Below are 19163 nucleotides of genomic sequence, written 5' to 3'. Positions count from 1 at the left end.
CAGAACAAGCTCAGTAGGAATTCAGCTATGGTTCTTCAAGAATTAAGCTGAATGGATCGCCACCTTCCCATTCCATATCGCCTGGAAGGAGGGAGGTCAGCAGAGAAAGAACGCTCTCTTCTCAAATAGCTTTTCAAAATGAATTTATTTGATGATGATAATAAGAATAAATGTCAATATGCTCCTTCAATATGGAAGGTTTCATATTTCCTTCATGAGTTCTGAGATGATTTCTTGCCCAGAAGAAGAGATAAGGCTTGATTAAAATGTCCAGCTAGTTATTATATCTGTAACTTATGAAAACCCATAAAATTATTGTGCTACCTATTTCTTTGTTCGTTTTACAATGCTCAACACATGTTCAAACATACAGCGTCCCTTTCCATAAAGATCCCAAGGTTATTATTTTCCCTAAATCAGCTTATTGGGGATCCAGTATTCTGTTTCCTATCATGGCCAAACTTGCAAGCTTTAGCATCCTTTAAGGCTCGCGCCTTGATCCCCTTGTTACTATGTTGTATCCCTATATGGTCCTCTTGCTTACAAGCTATGAATAGGCTGGGTTTACACATTGTGCTAAGCAGAATATGGCTTGTTTAGTGAGATGTGTGAATACAGCCAATCGTAGCTTATTCAACCAACCGTAGCACAGCACAGGCTTACAATGTCATGCATGGCATTGGTCAAGCACATTTTCTTATTGTATCTATTAAATACAATATAAACAACATCTGAATGAAAAACTGCTGGTGGCCTTCTATTGCTGCACCATAGAGAGTATTTTAACTTATTGCACCTGTGTGTGGTTTGCCAATTGCACAGTGGCAGATAGGACGGTGCTCCAGAGGGTTAAAGTCATTGCCCAGAAGATCATGGGTTGCCCCTCTCCCCGCTTTGGAAGAGCTCTATAGCTCCTGCTGCCTTAAGAAAGTTAAAGACATTCCCAAAGATCCATCTCATCCTGGGCACCCTTTTTTTTTTAACTTTTACCATCTGGCAGATGGTACAGGACAATAAAAACAAGGACAAATAGGCTGAAAAAACAGCTTCTATTCCAGGGCAGTAACTATATTGAATTCTATAGTAGAGTGCAATATTGGGTTTTCAGTTTCAATTATATAGAATGTAAAGAATGTATGGTTGTGTTTTTATTTTTATACTTATTAGGTACACTGAAGTTGGCATTTAATTTTGTTGTACCATGTTCAATGACACTAAACTAAACTAAACTAAACTAAGCTAAGCTAAACTAAACACCATAAAGGTAAAGGCAAATTCCCACACTTAGGATATTGCTGTCCATGGTCCTGAAGTCAAAAGTCTCTAACTTTGCTGTCCATGGTCCTGAAGTCAAACTCTCCAACCTTGGCACCAGAACGTTTCTATTTCATTTCTCCAAGGCCTGTTTCAACCAGCTGCCTCTTTTTAGTCTTTTGAAAGAGAGAGAGAGAGAGAGAGAGAGAGAGAGAGAGAGAGAGAGAGAGAGAGAGAGAGAGAGAGAGAGAGAAGCACATTCCGTTTTTCCAATCCATATCAGGTGGATGTCAATGGCAGCAGACAACCTCTCCACTCGCACCTGTTTCCTCAGCCTTCTTTATTTTTCATTCTTTCAGTTCCCCAGGCAACTGGTTTGCAAATTGTTGGTTTCCTCTTGCAGTAGATGGGTAGATTTTTATGCAGTTAGAGGATTAGGGGAGTCAGGTGGCTGGGAGAGATGAGATGACTGCTTTGCTTCAGATCATAGTAGAGGGGGGGAAAAAAGGCAACGTTCCTTTTGCAGACACAGGTCATGTTTTTGAGTCCATATAATACTCAGCGAGTGCCACTGGGCTGTGTTTCTGATAGCTCTGGATTATTCTCGTCTCCCTAAAGAATTGTGAGAAGTATAATAATAAGGGAGTTGCTCTTGAGCTGACCCTACATCACATCCTTGTCAAATGGCAGTCGCCAAGATTTCCTGGCAGGAAAGAAAACTCCATTTCTGGACTTTTATTGTCTTGGGAAAAAGATGCCCAACTGATTTCTGTCCACCCGTTGGCAAATTTTTAAGAGCGGACTGCAACAAAGAAGAAGCAGAGTGAGATTTCCATTCAATTCATTAGCTTTAATTAGAATTGCGTTTGATTGCTAAAATACACTTAATATGATTATTCCCTGGTCGTGCATGACTTGCTTATGGAATTAACAAGTTTTCTACAAATACTCTGACTCATAAACTAATCAGACTACATATACAAAACGGGATGAACCAACCAAAAATTAAATCTAATCAGCTTTAGCAATATGAGATGAATGAAGTCACTAAATTTATATAATATGGTGATGTTTGCTATGTGAATGCAATTCACACAGATGCCGTCACATCCTCATTCCATTGACTTATGACCATGATTGAGCCTCAAATTTCTGTTGCTTTTGTTAAGTGAGTTTTGCCCCATTTTACGACCTTTCTTGACACAGCTGTTAAGCGAATGACTGTAGTTGTTAAGAAACCTAGTTGTTAAGGGAATCTGGCTTCCCCATTGATTTGCTTGTCAGGAGGTCGCAAAAGGGGATCGCATGACTCTGAGATCCTGCAGCCGTCATAAATATGAGTCAGTTGCCAAGCATCTGAACTTTGATCACATGACCACGGGGGACCAAAGGGTTGTTAGCTGAAAAGAATTGTGTGGATGAAGTTGTTTTGCTACTTTCAAAATGCAGATTTCCAATCTGATGAAGTATCTGGTGAAATAATTATATTTTGCAACCCCCACACCAAAAGCTTGATTATATTCTAATAGACACAAAAGGTAACTGACGGTGAATTTTTTTTCAGGGGTGCTGAGGGGAGAGATGTGAGCCGGAGGAGAATGTGGAGTTGAAGTATAAAATGTACGCTTATATAATCTGATGTAATCCCAGTCACGTTCAGGATTTCAAGTAAACAAGCTGGAGAATCAATAAAACGAATCAATGAAACAAAATAAGGGTAGAGCGATTTCGCAAACTGCTTTCTCCTGAAATTACTTTGTCAGTTTTACAGAACTGGGGTTGAATTACTCACACTGGCACAGTCCATACACTGGCTGCAGTGCACCCCCATTTTGGGCTGTGCCTAGCTGGAACTTCTAGTACCTTTTGATCTTACAAAACTGTCTTCACTGACCAATAGCACCTCCCTTAAAATGCTATGAAAGCCAGTATAATGTAGTGGTTAACTGGCCTAGAAACCAGGAGATGGTGAATTCTACTCTTGTTTTATGTAGGAAAGACAGCTGGGTGACTTTGACCCAGGAAATTGGGAATTCTAGTTCTGCCTTAGGCATGAAAGCCGGTTGGGTGACTTTGACCCAATCACCAGGAAATTGGGAATTATAGTCCCGCTTTAGGCATGAAAGCTGGCTGGGTGACTTTGACCCAATCAACCGGAGACTGGGAATTCTAGCCCCACTTTAGGTATGAAGGTTAGCTGGGTGACTTTGAGCCAATCACCAAAGCCTGGGAATTCTACTCCCACCTTAGGCATGAAAGCCGGTTGGGTGACTTTGACCCAATCACCAGGAGACTGGGAATTGTAGTCTCACCTTAGGCATGAAAGCCGGCTGGGTGACTTTGAGCCAATCACCAGGAAATTGGGAATTCTACTCCTGCCTTAGACATGAAAGTCGACTGGGTGACTTTGACCCAATCACCAGGAGACTGGGAATTCTAGCCCCGCCTTAGGCATGAAAGCTGGCTGGATGACTTTGACCCAATCACGAGGAGACTGGGAATTGTAGTCCTGCCTTAGGCATGAAAGCTGGCTGGGTGACTCTGGTCCAGTCTCTTACTTTCAGCCCAACTCACCTCACAGGGTTGTTGTTGCAAGGAAAATAGGAGGAGGGGAAAAGTAGTAGATATCTTCCCTCCCTTGAATTATTTATTAAAGAAAATAAAATGGGAAAAATCACACACACACACACACACACACACACACACACCAGAGATCTCCAAAGACCGTGTTTCTTAGGGAAGAAACACCACCTTATAGTTCTGAGTAGTTACCCTATGCAGGAACAACCAACCAGTATCTTCATAATTCAATTTGGTGCCCTTCAAATGTTTTCAGGTTCAACTCTCACCAGCTTCAGTTTTCAAGACCAACCATTGCAAATTCAAAGCATTTGGAATTGCACCAAAGGTTCTCTATTCTTCCAGCAACATTTCATCCCGAGTCATTTGATTCCATTCAGCTTCACCTTTGTTTCCTCAGCCAGTTGACTTGATTATTAGTTTTCTTCCACAACATTAATTTTTTTTTGCTCCAAATACAAATGATGATGATGATGACGACACTTATTTATAGAGATGCATCAGCATCTACAGCTTTTGCCACAAAGTCAGAAGGCAGATTGTCTTACCCCAAAGAACTGATTGTTGATACAAGGAAACGAAGGAGAACCAAGAAGCTTCAGGATTAGAAGAGGCTTTGAGTCTTATTATCCAATGCAGACTTCAGGGTGACTTAGGACATAGGGGAAGACGGTGTGCAATCAAATATGATCTGCCCACTTTCCATCTGGTACGCCTGATGGCTTCTGCTCTTCTGCTTGTTTTCTTTTCCTCCTTCCTGACCCCTGCCCAAAGGAGACATTTATCTATTTGCTGTTTCAGCTCTTCTTCTTTTGTTTGTTCTCTACTACAGAGGATGGTGGGGACACCCGTCGCGACTTCTCTCAAGGATCAGACTCTAAGGAGTATTGCTTATCTGACCGTGACATTGTGGAGGTGGTTAGGACAGAATACGTCTACACCCGCCCACCTCCTTGGTCGGACGCCTTGCCCACTATCCACGTGGTCACTCCTACTTACAGCCGGCCGGTCCAAAAGGCGGAGCTGACACGGTTGTCCAATACTTTTTTGCACGTCCCAAACTTGCACTGGATCTTGGTGGAAGACTCCCAACGTCGGACTGCTCTGGTCACTCGGCTTTTGCGAGACACCGGGCTGAACTATACCCACCTCAACGTGGAGACCCCACGCAACTACAAGCTGAGAGGGGACATGCGGGACCCCAGGATTCCTCGGGGAACCATGCAAAGGAACCTGGCCCTACGGTGGCTGAGGGAGACATTTAATAGAAACAACAGCCAACCAGGGGTTGTATACTTTGCAGATGATGATAACACCTATAGCCTGGAACTTTTTGAGGAGGTAAGATGCTCGTGGGCCACTCAGACAACTGGGTTAAGTTGCTAATGCTGGCCTGCAACGGATCATGTCCCTCTGTTAGGAGGCCTTGGTGGACCTTCTCCACCAACATGAGATGGTGCAGAAGAGATGGAAGGTAAGTGAAAATACCACACTCAGTTCCGAGATCTTTAGTTTTATGTAGGCTATTTGTGCAGATGAAGGCTTGACTTTAATCTACAGACATCACCTTGTCTTCTATTCCCTTCTGGAATTCTGAGGTTCTTCATGAGCTCTGGTGGCACAGTGGTTTGAGTGCAGTACTGCAGGCTACTTCTGCTGACTGCTGCCTGCTGGCTGCCGGCTGCCTGCAATTTGGCAGTTCAAATCCCACCAGGCTCGAGGTTGACTTAGCTTTCCATCCTTCCCAGGTGGGTAAAATGAGGACCCAGATTGTTGTGGGGCAATAGGCTGACTCTGTAAATTTCTTAGAGAATGATGTAAAGCACTGTGAAGTGGTATATAAGTCTAAAGGCTATTGCTAAGTGCTAATGAAGGAAGGAAGGAAGAGGAACAAAGGAAGAAAGGAGGGAGGGAGGGAGGGAGGAAGGGAGGAAGGAAGGGCCACGTTGGTGCAGAGATTAGAATGCAGTATTGCATGCTAATTCTGCTGACTGCCAGCAGTTCGATCCTGACTGCTCCAGGTTGACTCATCCTTCCATCCTTCTGAGGTGGGTAAAATGAGGACCCAGATTGTTGGGGGCAATAGGCTGATTGTAAACTGCTTAGAGAGGGCTGTAAAGCACTGTGAAGCAGTATATAAGTCTGTGCTATTGCTATTACTATTAATCTACAGAAATTGCCTCGTCTTCTATTCCCTTCTGAAATTCTGAGGTTCTTCAAGTCCATTTATGGTGGGTGAGAGCAGTGGCCCTTTAACCCAGTTTCCCATCATAGCCAGGTGCATTAAAGACCTTGCAGATGGATTGAGACAAGGATAGTTTTGCTCTCTTTTTGACCCCTTCCCGTGAGACAATCATTGTTTACTGTTTTGGTACCAAAGAGGGAGGATGGAAGAAAGATGGAAGAGATGAGATCAACAGAAGTTGACTTATTTCACAAGCCGTACCATTGTACCTTGTCAAATTGTGTTTTGGGATTTTGGAAAATGAAGTCCAGTAGATATGAAGGCCAATTACTGCTCCGATCTTAATGACCATGGCAGTCAGCAATGGCTAGTTACTCATCAATATATCTTCTCAAATCAAGCACCTCCACCTTTTGGGCAAAGGAAATATGTGATCGTCAAGTTAGCTTACATCTTATGAAGAACAGATGCAGGATTTAGGTTTCGCTAGTCTGAAGAAAAGAAGGACAGGGGAGGCATGAGAGCAGACTTCCAATATCTCAGGAGCTGCCACAAAGAAGAGGGAGTCAAGCTATTCTCCAAAGCACCAGAGAGCAGGACAAAAAGCAATGGGTGGAAACTAATCAAGGAGAAAAGCAACCCAGAATTAAGGAGAAACTTCCTAACAGTGAGGACAATTAACCAGTGGAACAGAAGTTGCCTTTAGAAATCGTGAGAGCTCCATCACTGGAGGCTTTTAAGAAGAAACTAGACAGCCACTTATCTGAAATAGTATAGGTTCTCCTGCTTGAGCAGCGGGCTGGACTAGAAGACCTCCAAGGTCCCTTACAATTCTATCTTATCCTGTCCCATCCCATCCTATTCTTTCTATTCTGTTTTCCTATTCCTATTCTCTAAATTGATCCCTTATACCAAGAAGGTTTGGGAATAGATGCTGATAATGGAAATGAAAGAGAGAAGGAAGTCATAGGAAGGACTCATAGGTGGCACTGAGAAAATAATCCAAGCGTCAGAAGCAGCAAAGGAGAAAAAGCTGTGATTTATAGGGGTGTGTACTCCACATGCGAGATTTGAAAGACATCTTTTAACAGGTTTCAATCTCTGCTAAGGATGTGCCGAGCGCTAAAAAAAAAAAAAGAATCTCCATTTAGCTGTCTGCAACAGTCGGATAGAATTCATTTTTGACATGTGTTTTTTTATATATAATAATTTCATAACTGTCTATATTTACAATGCCTCATTACGTATCGTGCTTTCCCTATTATCGTCTTCTAATTGACAAACTGTTTCCATAAATTTTCCACGGATTTTTTTTTAAAAAAAAATGCAAATCACCCTGCTTTCCTTCATTTAAAGGATTGAATTGTGGATTCCCCTGATGTAGACTGTTTTTTTTAAAAAAAAACATGCTACCGTCACTACTGATGCAGAATTTCTAGGATGTATACGTAGTCCTCGCTTAACGACAAATTGCTTAGCAAACATTCCTAGTTATGATGGACCTCACCGGAACTACCCGATTTCGACGTTCTAGCATTGGCTTACACACAAACACACATACACCCAAATTGCAATCTTGAGTCTTGATACCTTGTAATCCAGTTATTTATTAGGAACTTCAGGTCACATTCCCAAGTGAAGCCAGCTCTGACCCCACGTAATTTACCGCCCCAATCATGTTTTCCCCCTCCCCCCAGGGAGTGTAATCAATCACATTCGCCAACGGGGCAATTTCGCAGGATGCAGAGATCACTCCCCTCCGGCTGTTGTAGGTAACCCTGGGAAACAGCCTTGAGAGAGATAAGTCTGGAATGTGCATCTGTCTTTTGCTGCCCTGCCGTTTCATCGGGTTCCCATCCCCCCCCTTTTCGATGGCAACTCAAGAGCAGGCCAGGGATGCTTTGCGAGTTGACAACCAGTTGCCAAGCATCTGGATTTTGATTCTGTGACCATGAGGATGCTATAATGGTCATAAGTGTAAAAATGGTCATAAGTCCCCTTTTTCAGGGCTGTTGTAACTTCAAAATGTCACTAAGGGAATTGTAAGTCGAAGATTACCTACAGCACCCCTGTGAAAGAGACTGTACTTTGGCACAAAACTTATGGGGGAGGGTCCTACATCTTAAGGGGGGGAGGGGATGAGTTTTTTTACCTGGCTGCATGCAGAAATGAGCTTTCTTCAAGAGGGCATCTTCAGGAAAGGATGTAAGATAAATGTTCTGACCTAGGCTTCCCCAAAAGGTATGAAGCAAATTCCTGGTCCCGACAAAACCCGTTTAATTAAACAAATGTGAATTCCTCCATTCACATTCAGCAAGGCCTGGCAGACTGTCTTTCAAAGGAATATTTATGACTACAGACCTTATCCATCTTGGAAAGCTGCCATGCAAATATTTTCCAAACTCGGTGCTGTGCAAGGAAAGACTCGGCACAAAGTCTCTGAGATTCACGGACAGATCTTCACACTCCTGAAATGAATCTAATGACTGAACAAACAAACAAATTGTTTTCTGCAAAAGTCCACTCCCCTTTCGCTCATCTTTTATTTCCTATGGGAGGGGCCATTCATCATCCACATGTGGCTTTACTCCCAAGTCGATCCTGATTTCTTAGCTGTTCTTTTCTTCTGGCAGCTCTGCACATGCACACACTGGGAACAGGCTCCAGCTGTTCCCCTGCCTCACTGCTATCTAGCTGCAAAGGCAGCTGATAACTGCCAGAGAGCCTTGGCCCCCTCTCTGCCTCCGACACAGAGCCCTCGGCCCAGCCTTCCCCAGACTCCAGGCCTGGCCCATGCTCCTCCCCAACCTCCTCACTCTCCGACTCTGCTGCCAGTTCCACAGACCATTGGTGGGCCACAACAGTATGGGGTGGGTGGGAATTGAGCTTTTTTTCTGGCTGCATGCAGAAATGAGCTTTCTTCAAGAGGGCATCTTGGGGAAAGGATGTGAGATAAAAGTGGGGAGACATAAAGGAATCTTTTATCAATACTCACAATTCAAATTCTGTACAGCCTTAAAAATTGCCTAAATGTGAGTTTGTGTTTCGGGGGGGGTTAAGTCTTTGGGGAGGCCCATAAAACGACGCCCACCCCCTCCCTTCCAATAACCACTTATTTGCATATTCCTGCTATTAAAGAACACTCTGATTCACGGCCAGCAGCGTGCAGCGGTTTTTATAGACCAAAGCGCATGACGCATTCCTTTCCCTCGGGATTTTTATAAATTAAGTCATTTTCAACCACGCTTGTAAAGTTAATTAATTTAAATGCAGGCAAATGAAATGTTGCCTGTTGTCAAAGTGGGGAGTCCGGGCTGAATCTTTTCCTTTTATTTTTATTTTTTTTTCAAAAAAGATTTGCCCTAAAACAGCAGTCTGAAAACGAGGAAAAAAAAAAAAGGAGCTGAGAAGGAGACCAGTTTGAAATCGGCAAGGAAACCTGGCCAGGTTTAACGACTCGAAATAAGGCTACTTATTCATAGTACACAAAAATGTAGGAGATAAAAATACAAAACCTAAAATATTGTAAACCAATGGTCCTTAACTATGGAGGGGATTTGGTTTTGCGTGCTGCCTGTATCTCGTGGCTGGGGCTTCGCTTGCTTGCGCAACATGGTTTCTGCATGCCACGGACCGCTGCCTGTCCACCTACTGGGGCTTGGAAACCCCTATTATACACTTGTGCCTCAAATACTGATATACCATATTTTCTGGGGTATAAGATGCAACGGAGTATAAGATGCACCAAGATTTTGAAGAGGGTTATTCTATGCTAATCTACAAACCAGAGTTGTTCTACATGCAGTCAGTTTTTCCAGGTGGCAACAATGGGATCAGAAGCTCATCGTTGTCAGTTCCACAGTGGAACATGTAGACATCATCTCCACTTTCTGATGGTCTTCAGCAAGTTCCTGGAAGAATATCCTGGGAGCCTTCTTTAATTGTTGACCAGGTCAACAGTTGGCTTGGGCAAGGGGTAAGGGTTGAGTCTCAACTCACCAACCATGTGCCATGTCCTGACCCACCACCAACACTGGCTGAATATTTTAAGAATACTGGACAGTGGATTCTCTCTAGTCAGAGATGTGCTGCTGCTGGTTTGGACTGGTTCACCCTTACTGGTAGTTCTGACCACCAGCTGGGCCCACCCACCCATCCCAGTGCTATCCCATCCTATATATCTCACTCTCTCATTGCTTACCCCATCCATGCAGCCCAGCTGATTTCTGCACCTCACCATCTCTACTCACCCCGGCTACCCAGGTAGATGTGCTGGAAGCCGCGTGCATGAAGTCGCTGTTTGTTTGAAGCCACGCACAAGTGCGGGAGGCACTCACAAGTGTGAAGCCTGCATGCCACATGCACGCTCACATTTTCGGTACTGCACTAGGCAAACCGGTTGTTAAATTGTGTGAAACCCACCACTGTCTCAATCTATCTTAGCCTGGCATCCTCCAGCCTTCAATTTTATAGAGGTGAGTCTTCTGTTCAAAGAAACAGATTGGAGGTTCTGGATGTGCTGAATTTGAAGGTCATGCTGCAGCCTAAAGGGCTGGCATTAGTGTCCTTGAAATGGCCCATCAACAAGGAGCCACCTCTGGATCACCCCAGCTGCTCAGAGTCTTGCCATTATGGGTTGTGTTGTCCTTTTGGGAATTTACCATAATTAAACCTACATTTCTGTCCCAATCAAATTTGTTCCCGTAGGCACGCTAACCTACGTACTCCCCAAAATATCAGCTTCCCAACAAGATCTTTAGAGGACACTTGGATAAACATTAAGGTAAAGATTCCCCTTGCCCATATGTGCTAGTTGTTCCCGACTCTAGGGGGCGGTGCTCATCTCTGTTTCAAAGCTGAAGAGCCGTCTCTGTCCGAAGACATCTCCACGGTCATGTGGCCAGCATGACTAAATGCCGATGGCGCACGGAACGTTGTTACCTTCCCACCAAAGGTGGTTCCTATTTTTCTACTTGCATTTTTATGTGCTTTCGAACTGCTAGGTTGGCAGAAGCTGGGATAAGTCATGGGAGCGCACTCCGTTACGCAGCGCTAGGGATTCAAACCGCTGAACTGCCGACCTTTCTGATTGACAAGTTCAGTGTCTTAGCCATTGAGCTGCTGCATTCCAGTTCGGTTAACCATTAATGAAGGGCAAAATTTGGACTTACAGTTTGGATCTAGTTTTCCAGATTAATAATAATTTGATCAATAAATGATTATTAGTCGAAAGGTACATTGATTTAAATAGTTTTTGCCCTACGTCAGAAAACTCTCGTTGTTATCATCCTGGTCACCATCCAATATGAAGGATGTTGTTGATGGAAGTTGTCAGCCGAATGGATGATTGTGTATCTAAGATCCATTTTCAAACCTTTGGGGTTGACTTCAGTTCTTGCCTGCTAGAGAGACAAAAGAAGGCAGTTTCACTTGTCTCTATATTTCTTCTTCCTTCCACCATTGGGCTGCATCAAGAGGTGCTGGCCCAGAAACCAGGAGACTGTGAGTTCTAGTCCTGTCTTAGGCAGAAAAGTCTCCTGGGTGACTGGGCCAATGAGCAGAGAGGGTGAATAGTATAAAACTGTACACAAGACTGTCAGTTCTAATTCCGCCTTAAGTCACAAAAGTTGGTTGGGTAACTGTGGATCAATCTCCAGGAGACGGTGAGTTCTAGTCCTGCCTTAGGCATGAAAGCTGGTTGGGAACTTTGGACCAATCACCAGGAGACTGTGAGTTCTAGTCCTGCCTTAGGCACGAAAGCTGGCTGGGTGGTTTTGGGCCAATCACCAGGAGACTGTGAGTTCTAGTCCTGCCTTAGGCACGGAAGCTGGCTGGGTGACTTTGGACCAATCGCCAGGAGACTGACTTCTAGTCTCCCTTTAGGCATGAAAGCAGCCTGCCTGTAGAGTGACTTTATTCATCTCTGCCCTTCTGCCACCCTGTGAGTAGCGAGGGCTCTTAATAAGTGCTTTTATGCAAGAGGGCAAGTACTACAAGCTCATTTGGTTTCCCTTGTAGTAATTAATAATGCTGCAAGACAGGTGAAGAGGGAGAAGGAGCAGAGAAGATGCAGCACCAGTAAAAGCTTTGGTGGAGAAAGAGCGAACTGAAGAGCAAGCTGTCTGTGGAGATTCTGAATGAGAAATTCTGTTGAAGGGCTGCCATCCCTCTTCCACGCCCTGAGCCTTTCTTTCTTCGTAGATTTTTAGGATTCAATTCTGAGTAGCTTTCTTTCTTTCTTTCTTTCTTTCTTTCTTCTTTCTTTCTTTCTTTCTTTCTTTCTTTCTTTTTCTTCCTTCCTTCCTTTCCTTCCCTCCCTCCCTCCCTCCCTCCCAGGGGTGGGATCCTACTGGTTTAAGAACCTGTTTGCTGAACGCATGTGCACAGTTTACAGAGAAATCACGGGGCCATTTCCAGACTTCCGGGAGGCCCATATTTCACCACTTTGGGAGAACCGGTTGCTAACTTTCTGAGCAGTTTGGTGAACTGGTTGTTGGAAGAAAGCATTAGGGCAGAGAACTGGTTGTTAAATTATTCCAATCCCACCACTGATCCTCAGAAACATCTTGTGAACCACTACACAACTCTACTTCCAACTCTAAGATTCTGGGACAGTAACCTCAACTCAAGGGATGTGATCTTCCTTCTTACCCAAGTCATGAGCGAGCATCTAAGGTGGCTTCAGCCAGGTTTCCTCACCTTGATGTTCAGGTTTCCCCACCCTGGTGTCCAGCAAGCCCAATTATTGTGTTGTCTGTGGATAAGGGGACTTGGAACCGTCTTGAGAAAAATCACCTCGGAGAAGAGCTTGTGCTCAACTGTCAGGAAAATCAGAGAGATAGAGATGTTTATCGGTTGCCCACCCATGGACTTAATGGCATCCTCTTCCATCGAGCCAATCCAAGGGATGTTCGGTCATTGTTGTCAGAATATTCATAAACTGGGATAGAACACAGCAAAAGGTCAACCATTGGGGACTGGCTAGAATAGGACATGGTAACAAGGTCATCCAATGTATAGGCATGGTGACTGGGTAAACCAATGGGAACTATTTGATGACCGAGAGCCATGCCAGATGGCTTGGAGCCTGGGCATGGCTTACCTCTGTAGCTCTGAGTCTGTGCAAGAGAACTAATCTAGTCTGTCTCTCGGAACTGAAACTGATCTCCCCTTTCTACCACGTTGGAAGAATCTGCTGTTGGTATTGTACATTTATTCATGTTGTGATTATGTATATAAAGCAGTTAATGAATCCTGCTAAATCTGTGAGTGCTTTCTGGATTTGATTTTTTGCAACAAACTCTAATTGTGTGGTTCACCTCTTGTTTTCCAGATGCGGACCACCCGCAGGGTATCCGTCTGGCCGGTGGCCTTTGTGGGAGGCTTGCGGTACGAGTCCCCCAAAGTCAACGCTGCTGGGAAGGTGTATGGATGGAAAACCGTCTTTGACCCCCACCGGCCGTTTGCGATCGACATGGCAGGCTTTGCTGTCAACCTCAGGCTAATCCTTCAGCGACCTCAGGCTTACTTCAAACTGCGCGGGGTCAAAGGGGGCTATCAGGAGAGCAGCCTGCTCCGGGAGCTGGTGACCTTGAACGACCTCGAGCCCAAAGCTGCCAATTGCACTAAGGTACAGCTGCCGTTGGCATTCCAAGTGGAGGGATGGCTTAGACAGATGCTGGTTTCTCTGGAGAACATCTGCTGGAGAAACCATGAACATTCAGACCAGGGTGAGATTCAGCCAGTTCACACCCGTTCGGACAAACCGGTGCCCCCCCTGGCCCTCCTAGGAGTCTCCACATGGCCCATTCATCATGCCAGGTAAATTGAGGGCCCACATGGAGGCTCTAGGAGGGTGAAAAATGGGTCCTCCCACTTCCGGCAGCCTAGAAACGGACCTGTTTCCTGCTTCTGGAAGCCGGGGGAGGCAATTTTAGCCCTCCTGGAGGTTTGGGGAAAGCCTTTGGAGGGTGAAAACGCCCCCCCTTCGCCGCCATGGTGCAGGAGGCTCAGTAGGCCATGCCCACCATGGCCACACCCACACAGCAACTGGGCAGAGAACCAGTTGCTGACGCTTTTCAATCCAGCACTGCTCCAGACCCAGCCTGAAGAAGTTGACCTGAAGGCCTGTTGGGTAGAGCAGCTTCTGAGTCCCCATAGAAGACAATCTTTGTAGTAGGATCCATCAGTGGGACCAAAAGTGTATTCTTCTAAGCTTTGAGGCTCATCCTCAGGGAACCTCTCTCCGATGGACCATCCGCATGAGCCCAGGAGCTTGGAAGAATAAACCCTTGGTCCTGGTTACTAACTCAGGTTGGATCCCGCAACAGTGTCCTGGGACACACTGATTTGCCTTCGTTCGTTGAGAACCTTTGTAGCTCTGAGTAGATTCTGAGTAGCCACACTACCTTGGTTTGGTTGCTCCTTCAGCCTCTTCACCTCCTCCAGGGCAACCCAAGTGAAGTGTGGCATCTCCGAGGCAGAAAGCAAAGGGATTGGTGGAGGCCCTTCATTTTGCATAAATGTCCCGAGTGCCTTTCCAACACGGGTCCAATTTTGCGTCCGTGTGTTAATTGGGATTTTAAAACAAGACTCTTTCTGTTCAGGAGCAATTTGCAATGATTTGTTTGATCTCATATCACAATGAAACACTACATTCGATACCCCTGGAAACAGAGCTAGTAGAAACTACATTCTTAAGTTCTCTTGACTATATCGTCTTGGACAATCTACATTTGCGTCCTGACTATCGGGCTCCATCTTTTAAAGCCTCCCCAGCATGCCATTTTGGATCCTGGGATCCTAATTGCTCTAACTGTCAGGAAATTTCTCCTCAGTTCCAAGTTGCTTCTCTCCTTGATTAGTTTCCACCCACTCATGTCAGGGGGCACCTGTGGCGGCCAAGTGCCTCAGACCTCCCTCAGGGTCTCAGACCTTCCCTCCCTCTCATTATAATCTTCCTTCCTTCCTTTTCTTCTTTTTCCTTCCCTCCTCCTTCCCCTTTCTTCTTCCTTCCCCTTTCCTTATTTTTCCTTCCTTGCTCTCTTCTCATCTTTCCTTCTTTTTCTTGGTCTTTCCTCTTTCCCTTTCTCCTTTCCCGTCTATTCTTGCATGCTCAAATGCAAAAGGGGAAACGAGTCTTCTTTTTGTTTTGCTTTTAGCTTGTTTTCTTAGCCCTTTGGCAGCGAACACAGAGCCCGGAGGGGACGGTTTTCACTGCCAGAGGCACCCTGGGCTGGTCCTTTGCTGTTTCCAGGGTGTCCCTATCGGTCAGATCTAAGCACTCTGTGGGCCGGATCCAGCCCTCGGGTCTTGTATTTGACACCCCTGCCCTCCACCACCACAAATGGCAGTCCAGTCTCTTCTTGGAAGCTTCCAGAAATTTTGATTCACCCCTCCCTCTTTTTTTTAAAAAAACGAGTTCATTTTGTTTGCCGGGCCCCCTGATTTCGGTAGCCTGAAACAGATTTAGACGTGGCAGCCCGTTGGAGAGCTGACAATTATCCTCCTCCTGTTTTAATAAGGAAGATAATGGTTTTGACGTTTCCTGTAATTGGAGAGGCAGAGTGCGATGCTGGAGAAACCGTAGGCTTGAGTGTAATTAAAAAAGCAGTAGGGACTAATCAGATTGGTGTGATCTGCCAAATCACAAGTGCTTCAGGTGCAAGAGACTTTGGTGCGGCGTGGCGTGGCCCTTTTTTCCCTGGTCTTTTCGTAGCTGGGGTTGCGTGGCTGGCTGGAGCATTCTGGGAGTTGAAGTCTGCAAGTTACCAAAGTTGTAAGCAGCTAGGAAGCTGAGAGGTTCACTCTTAGGAGATGCACCGGCTTTGTGGGTTCACAATTTACCAATCATTTTATATCCAACCCAGAGGTGAAATCCAGCAGGTTCTGACCAGTTCTGGAGAACCGGTAGCAGAAATTTTGAGTAGTTCGGAGAACCGGTAAATGCAACCTCTGGCTGGCCCCGCCCCATCTATTCTCTGCCTCCTGAGTCCCAGCTGATCAGGAGGGAATGGGGATTTTGCAGTAACTTTCCCCAAGCCACGCCCACAGAACCAGTGGTAAAAACTTTTGGAACCCACCACTGATCCAACCCTGAGCTACAAATATTCTCTATGTCAGGATGAAAGCAAACCAGGAACAAGCAAGGAAGCAACTACATTGCTGTGTTTGCAATGCCTAGTCACCATTAGTAAATATCAACTCAGCCGATATGTTGAAAAGAAACCAAATGTAGCTAAGTGGTTTTCTTGGGAGATGTGCTTGGAACGTGGTTTGGAAATCATGTTGGAAGGACAGCTGAATGGGCTTGAGGAAGCCACTGAGAAGATTTGCTAGTCTCCTGGCGACGGCTGTATGTATTTGTATGGGTTTCCTCCCCCCCCCCTTACTCTGGTAATTGTTGTGGCCCGCCAGCAGAGCCATTTAGTCAGCCTATAGCTCCCCCCCCCCAACAATCTGGGTCCTCATTTTACCGACCTCAGAAGGATGAAAGGCTGAGTCAACCTGGAGCCTGATGAGATTCAAACTGCCGAACTGCAGCTAGCAGTCAGCTTAAGTAGCCTGCAGTGCACTATAACCACTGTGCCACCTCAGCTCTTATACAGCTAGCTGTGCCCTTAGTTTAATAAGGCAACGTATGTTGCATGCAAAAAGACCCTGGAACTGACCTTCTAGTCCTTCTTCTTTGATCCAGATTCTCGTCTGGCACACAAGAACCGAGAAACCCGTGTTGGTGAACGAGGGAAAGAAAGGATTCACAGATCCCAACGTGGAAATCTGACATCGGGCTGCAAAGGAAAAACGCCCGCAGGTACGGCCCCAGGGCATGAGTAGTAAATCACAGCGCTTGGCATATTGGCATTTGGTACTATGGAGGCCCCTCTTCAAAGTGGGACTGACGAGGGAAAATGGGAATCTGAGCCAAATTTGTGGCAGCTGCTCGAAACAGTAATCCTCTGACTCTTTTACTTCTGAAAGCTTGAGCATGATCCTAACATGTGAAAGAATCCAACTGGGAGGGAGAGGAATGCCATGTTTAGCTCTGTTCCAAGACACCTGAAGTCCAGTCAAGGAATAATGGATGGAAACTGACCAAGGAGAGATTCAAGATAGAAATAAGGAGGAATTGTCTCCTCCTTTGGCCGTCAGAGGTTGTGAGAGCTTCAGCACTGGAAGCTTTCAAGAAGAGATTGGACTGCCACCTGTCGGAAATGGTGTGGGAATGGTCTCCTGTTTGCACGGGTGGCTGGACTAGATGACTTACAAGGTCCCTTCCAACTCTGTTCATCTGAATCTATCTAAGATTATCTGACTGGAGGCTAAAACATATGATGAACGGTTGCAGGAACTGGGCATGACTAGTCTAGTGAAGAGAAGGACCAGGGGTGACAAGATAACAGTCTTCCAATATTTGAGGGGCTGCCACAGAGAGGAGGGGGTCAAGCTATTCTCCAAAGCCCCTGAAGGCCAGACAAGGAAGAATGGATGGAAACTGATCAAGAAGAGATTCAACCTGGAAATAAGGAGGAATTTCCTGACAGTCAGAACAATCAATCCATGGAACAGAAGTTGACTTCAGAAGTTGTGGGAGCTTCATCCCTGGAAGCTTTCAAGAAGAGACTGGACTGCCCTCTGTCAGAAATGCTGTAGGGTCTCCTGCTTCAGCAGGGGGTTGGACTAGAAGACCTACAAGGTTCCTCCCAACTTTATTAACCTAATCTAATGTCACGTTAAGTTATGTTGTACTAAGAATAAAGCAGGTGGGAACAATTTCCAGGGGCTGCCATGTGCTTCCTTTAACAAGTAGCACTGACTGGAGACAGAATCAGATTACAGAATAACAGAGTTGGAAGGGACCCTGGAGGTCTTCTAGTCCAACCCTCTGCTCAGGCAGGAAACCCTACACCACTTCAGACAAGTGTCTGTCCAGCTTCTTCTTAAAAACCTCCAATGATGGAGACACCCACAGCCTCTGAGGGGAAATTGTTTCACTGGTTAATTGTTCTCACTGTCTGGAAATTTCTGCTTAGTGCCAGGTTGTTTTTTCTCAAATCAAATCAAACCTTTATTGTCAATGCACAGCATGTGTACAATGGAATTGAATGAAATGTCCTTGATCAGTTTCCATCCCGGTTCTTGTCCTGCCTTCAGGTACTTTGGCGAGTAGCTTGACCCCCCCTCTTCTTTGTGGCAGGCCAGAAATTAAATGTAAATCTGGGTTTGCTTTGGGAACAGAAGTAAGCATTCTACTGCTGAACTGCAGCTAAAGTGTGACACTAAAGCCCATTTCCTCCCCTATTTGCAGTTCATTCCTACTCCAGGCACCAAATACTCCGAATTCCAGACTCAAAACTAAGACCTTGGTCAACCAGAGGAAAACCACCAAGTGGAGTTGCTCCATAAACCAGAGACCAGCTTCGGTTCTTGAGCAGAGGAAGAAAAACAAAAGATCAATAAATTAATAAATCAGTATTTAAAAAACAACAACAGCTCACTTATGCCTGACCTCCTGGAAACGATCCAATAAAGTAAAATGAAACAACAGCAGCTTAAGAAGCAGAGTGATGGAGATGCGGGATTCGCCCAGGGCCATTGGTGAAATGTGAGCAATGCAAAAATCAACAAGAGGGCAAAAGTGTCAGTTTTATTGATTCAGGGAACCCAGCTTCCGCACTGATCTTGTTTGTCCGAAGGTTGCAAAAGGGGATCACGCAGCCCCGGGGACATGTGACCGTCATAAATGCGAGTCAGTTGCCAAGGGTGTGAGTTTGGATCACATGACTGTGGGGATGCAGCAAAGGTCGCATGAAAGACGGTTGTGAGTCACTTTTTTCAAGGCCGTTGTTAACTGCGAACGGTCACTAAATGAACTGTTATAAGTCAAGGACCCCCTCTACTGGATCTTTGATTTATTTCTTATTTTTTAGTCTCCATTTCAATCACCAACACGCTGATGGTTGGCTTTCCTTTAAACATACCGTATTTTTCAGACTATAAGACGCACCCGTGTATAAGATGCACCAAGATTTTGAAGAGGTAAGTAAGAAAAAGCCCCCAGCAACACTCTGCAGGCTTCAGCAGGGCTGGGGGAAGGCAAAAACGCCCCCAATTCTGCCTTGCCCCAGCCCTGCTGAAGCCTGCA

At 45.4% G+C, this 19163-nt stretch overlaps 1 protein-coding gene across 3 annotated transcripts in view; it reads left to right on the top strand.

Annotated features, from left to right (window-relative positions):
• Positions 1-19065, top strand: part of B3GAT1 (beta-1,3-glucuronyltransferase 1) — a 53479-nt gene extending 34414 nt beyond the window's left edge. For all 3 annotated transcript variants that reach the window (XM_081960595.1, XM_081960596.1, XM_081960594.1), the window contains 4 exons: positions 4667-5175; positions 13353-13649; positions 16716-16832; positions 18327-19065. In XM_081960595.1, the coding sequence (XP_081816721.1) occupies positions 4667-5175; positions 13353-13649; positions 16716-16802 (893 nt within the window). In that variant the 3' untranslated portion in view covers positions 16803-16832; positions 18327-19065. The remainder of the gene's footprint in view (positions 1-4666; positions 5176-13352; positions 13650-16715; positions 16833-18326) is intronic.
• Positions 19066-19163: the final 98 nt, after the last annotated feature.

The sequence above is a fragment of the Natrix helvetica genome (genome assembly GCF_964273705.1).
Source record: "Natrix helvetica genome assembly, chromosome: 8".
NCBI classification, from domain to species: Eukaryota; Metazoa; Chordata; class Lepidosauria; order Squamata; family Natricidae; genus Natrix; species Natrix helvetica.
The sequence above is the reverse complement of the archived record's forward strand: the minus strand, read 5'-3'. Positions and strand labels throughout refer to the sequence as shown.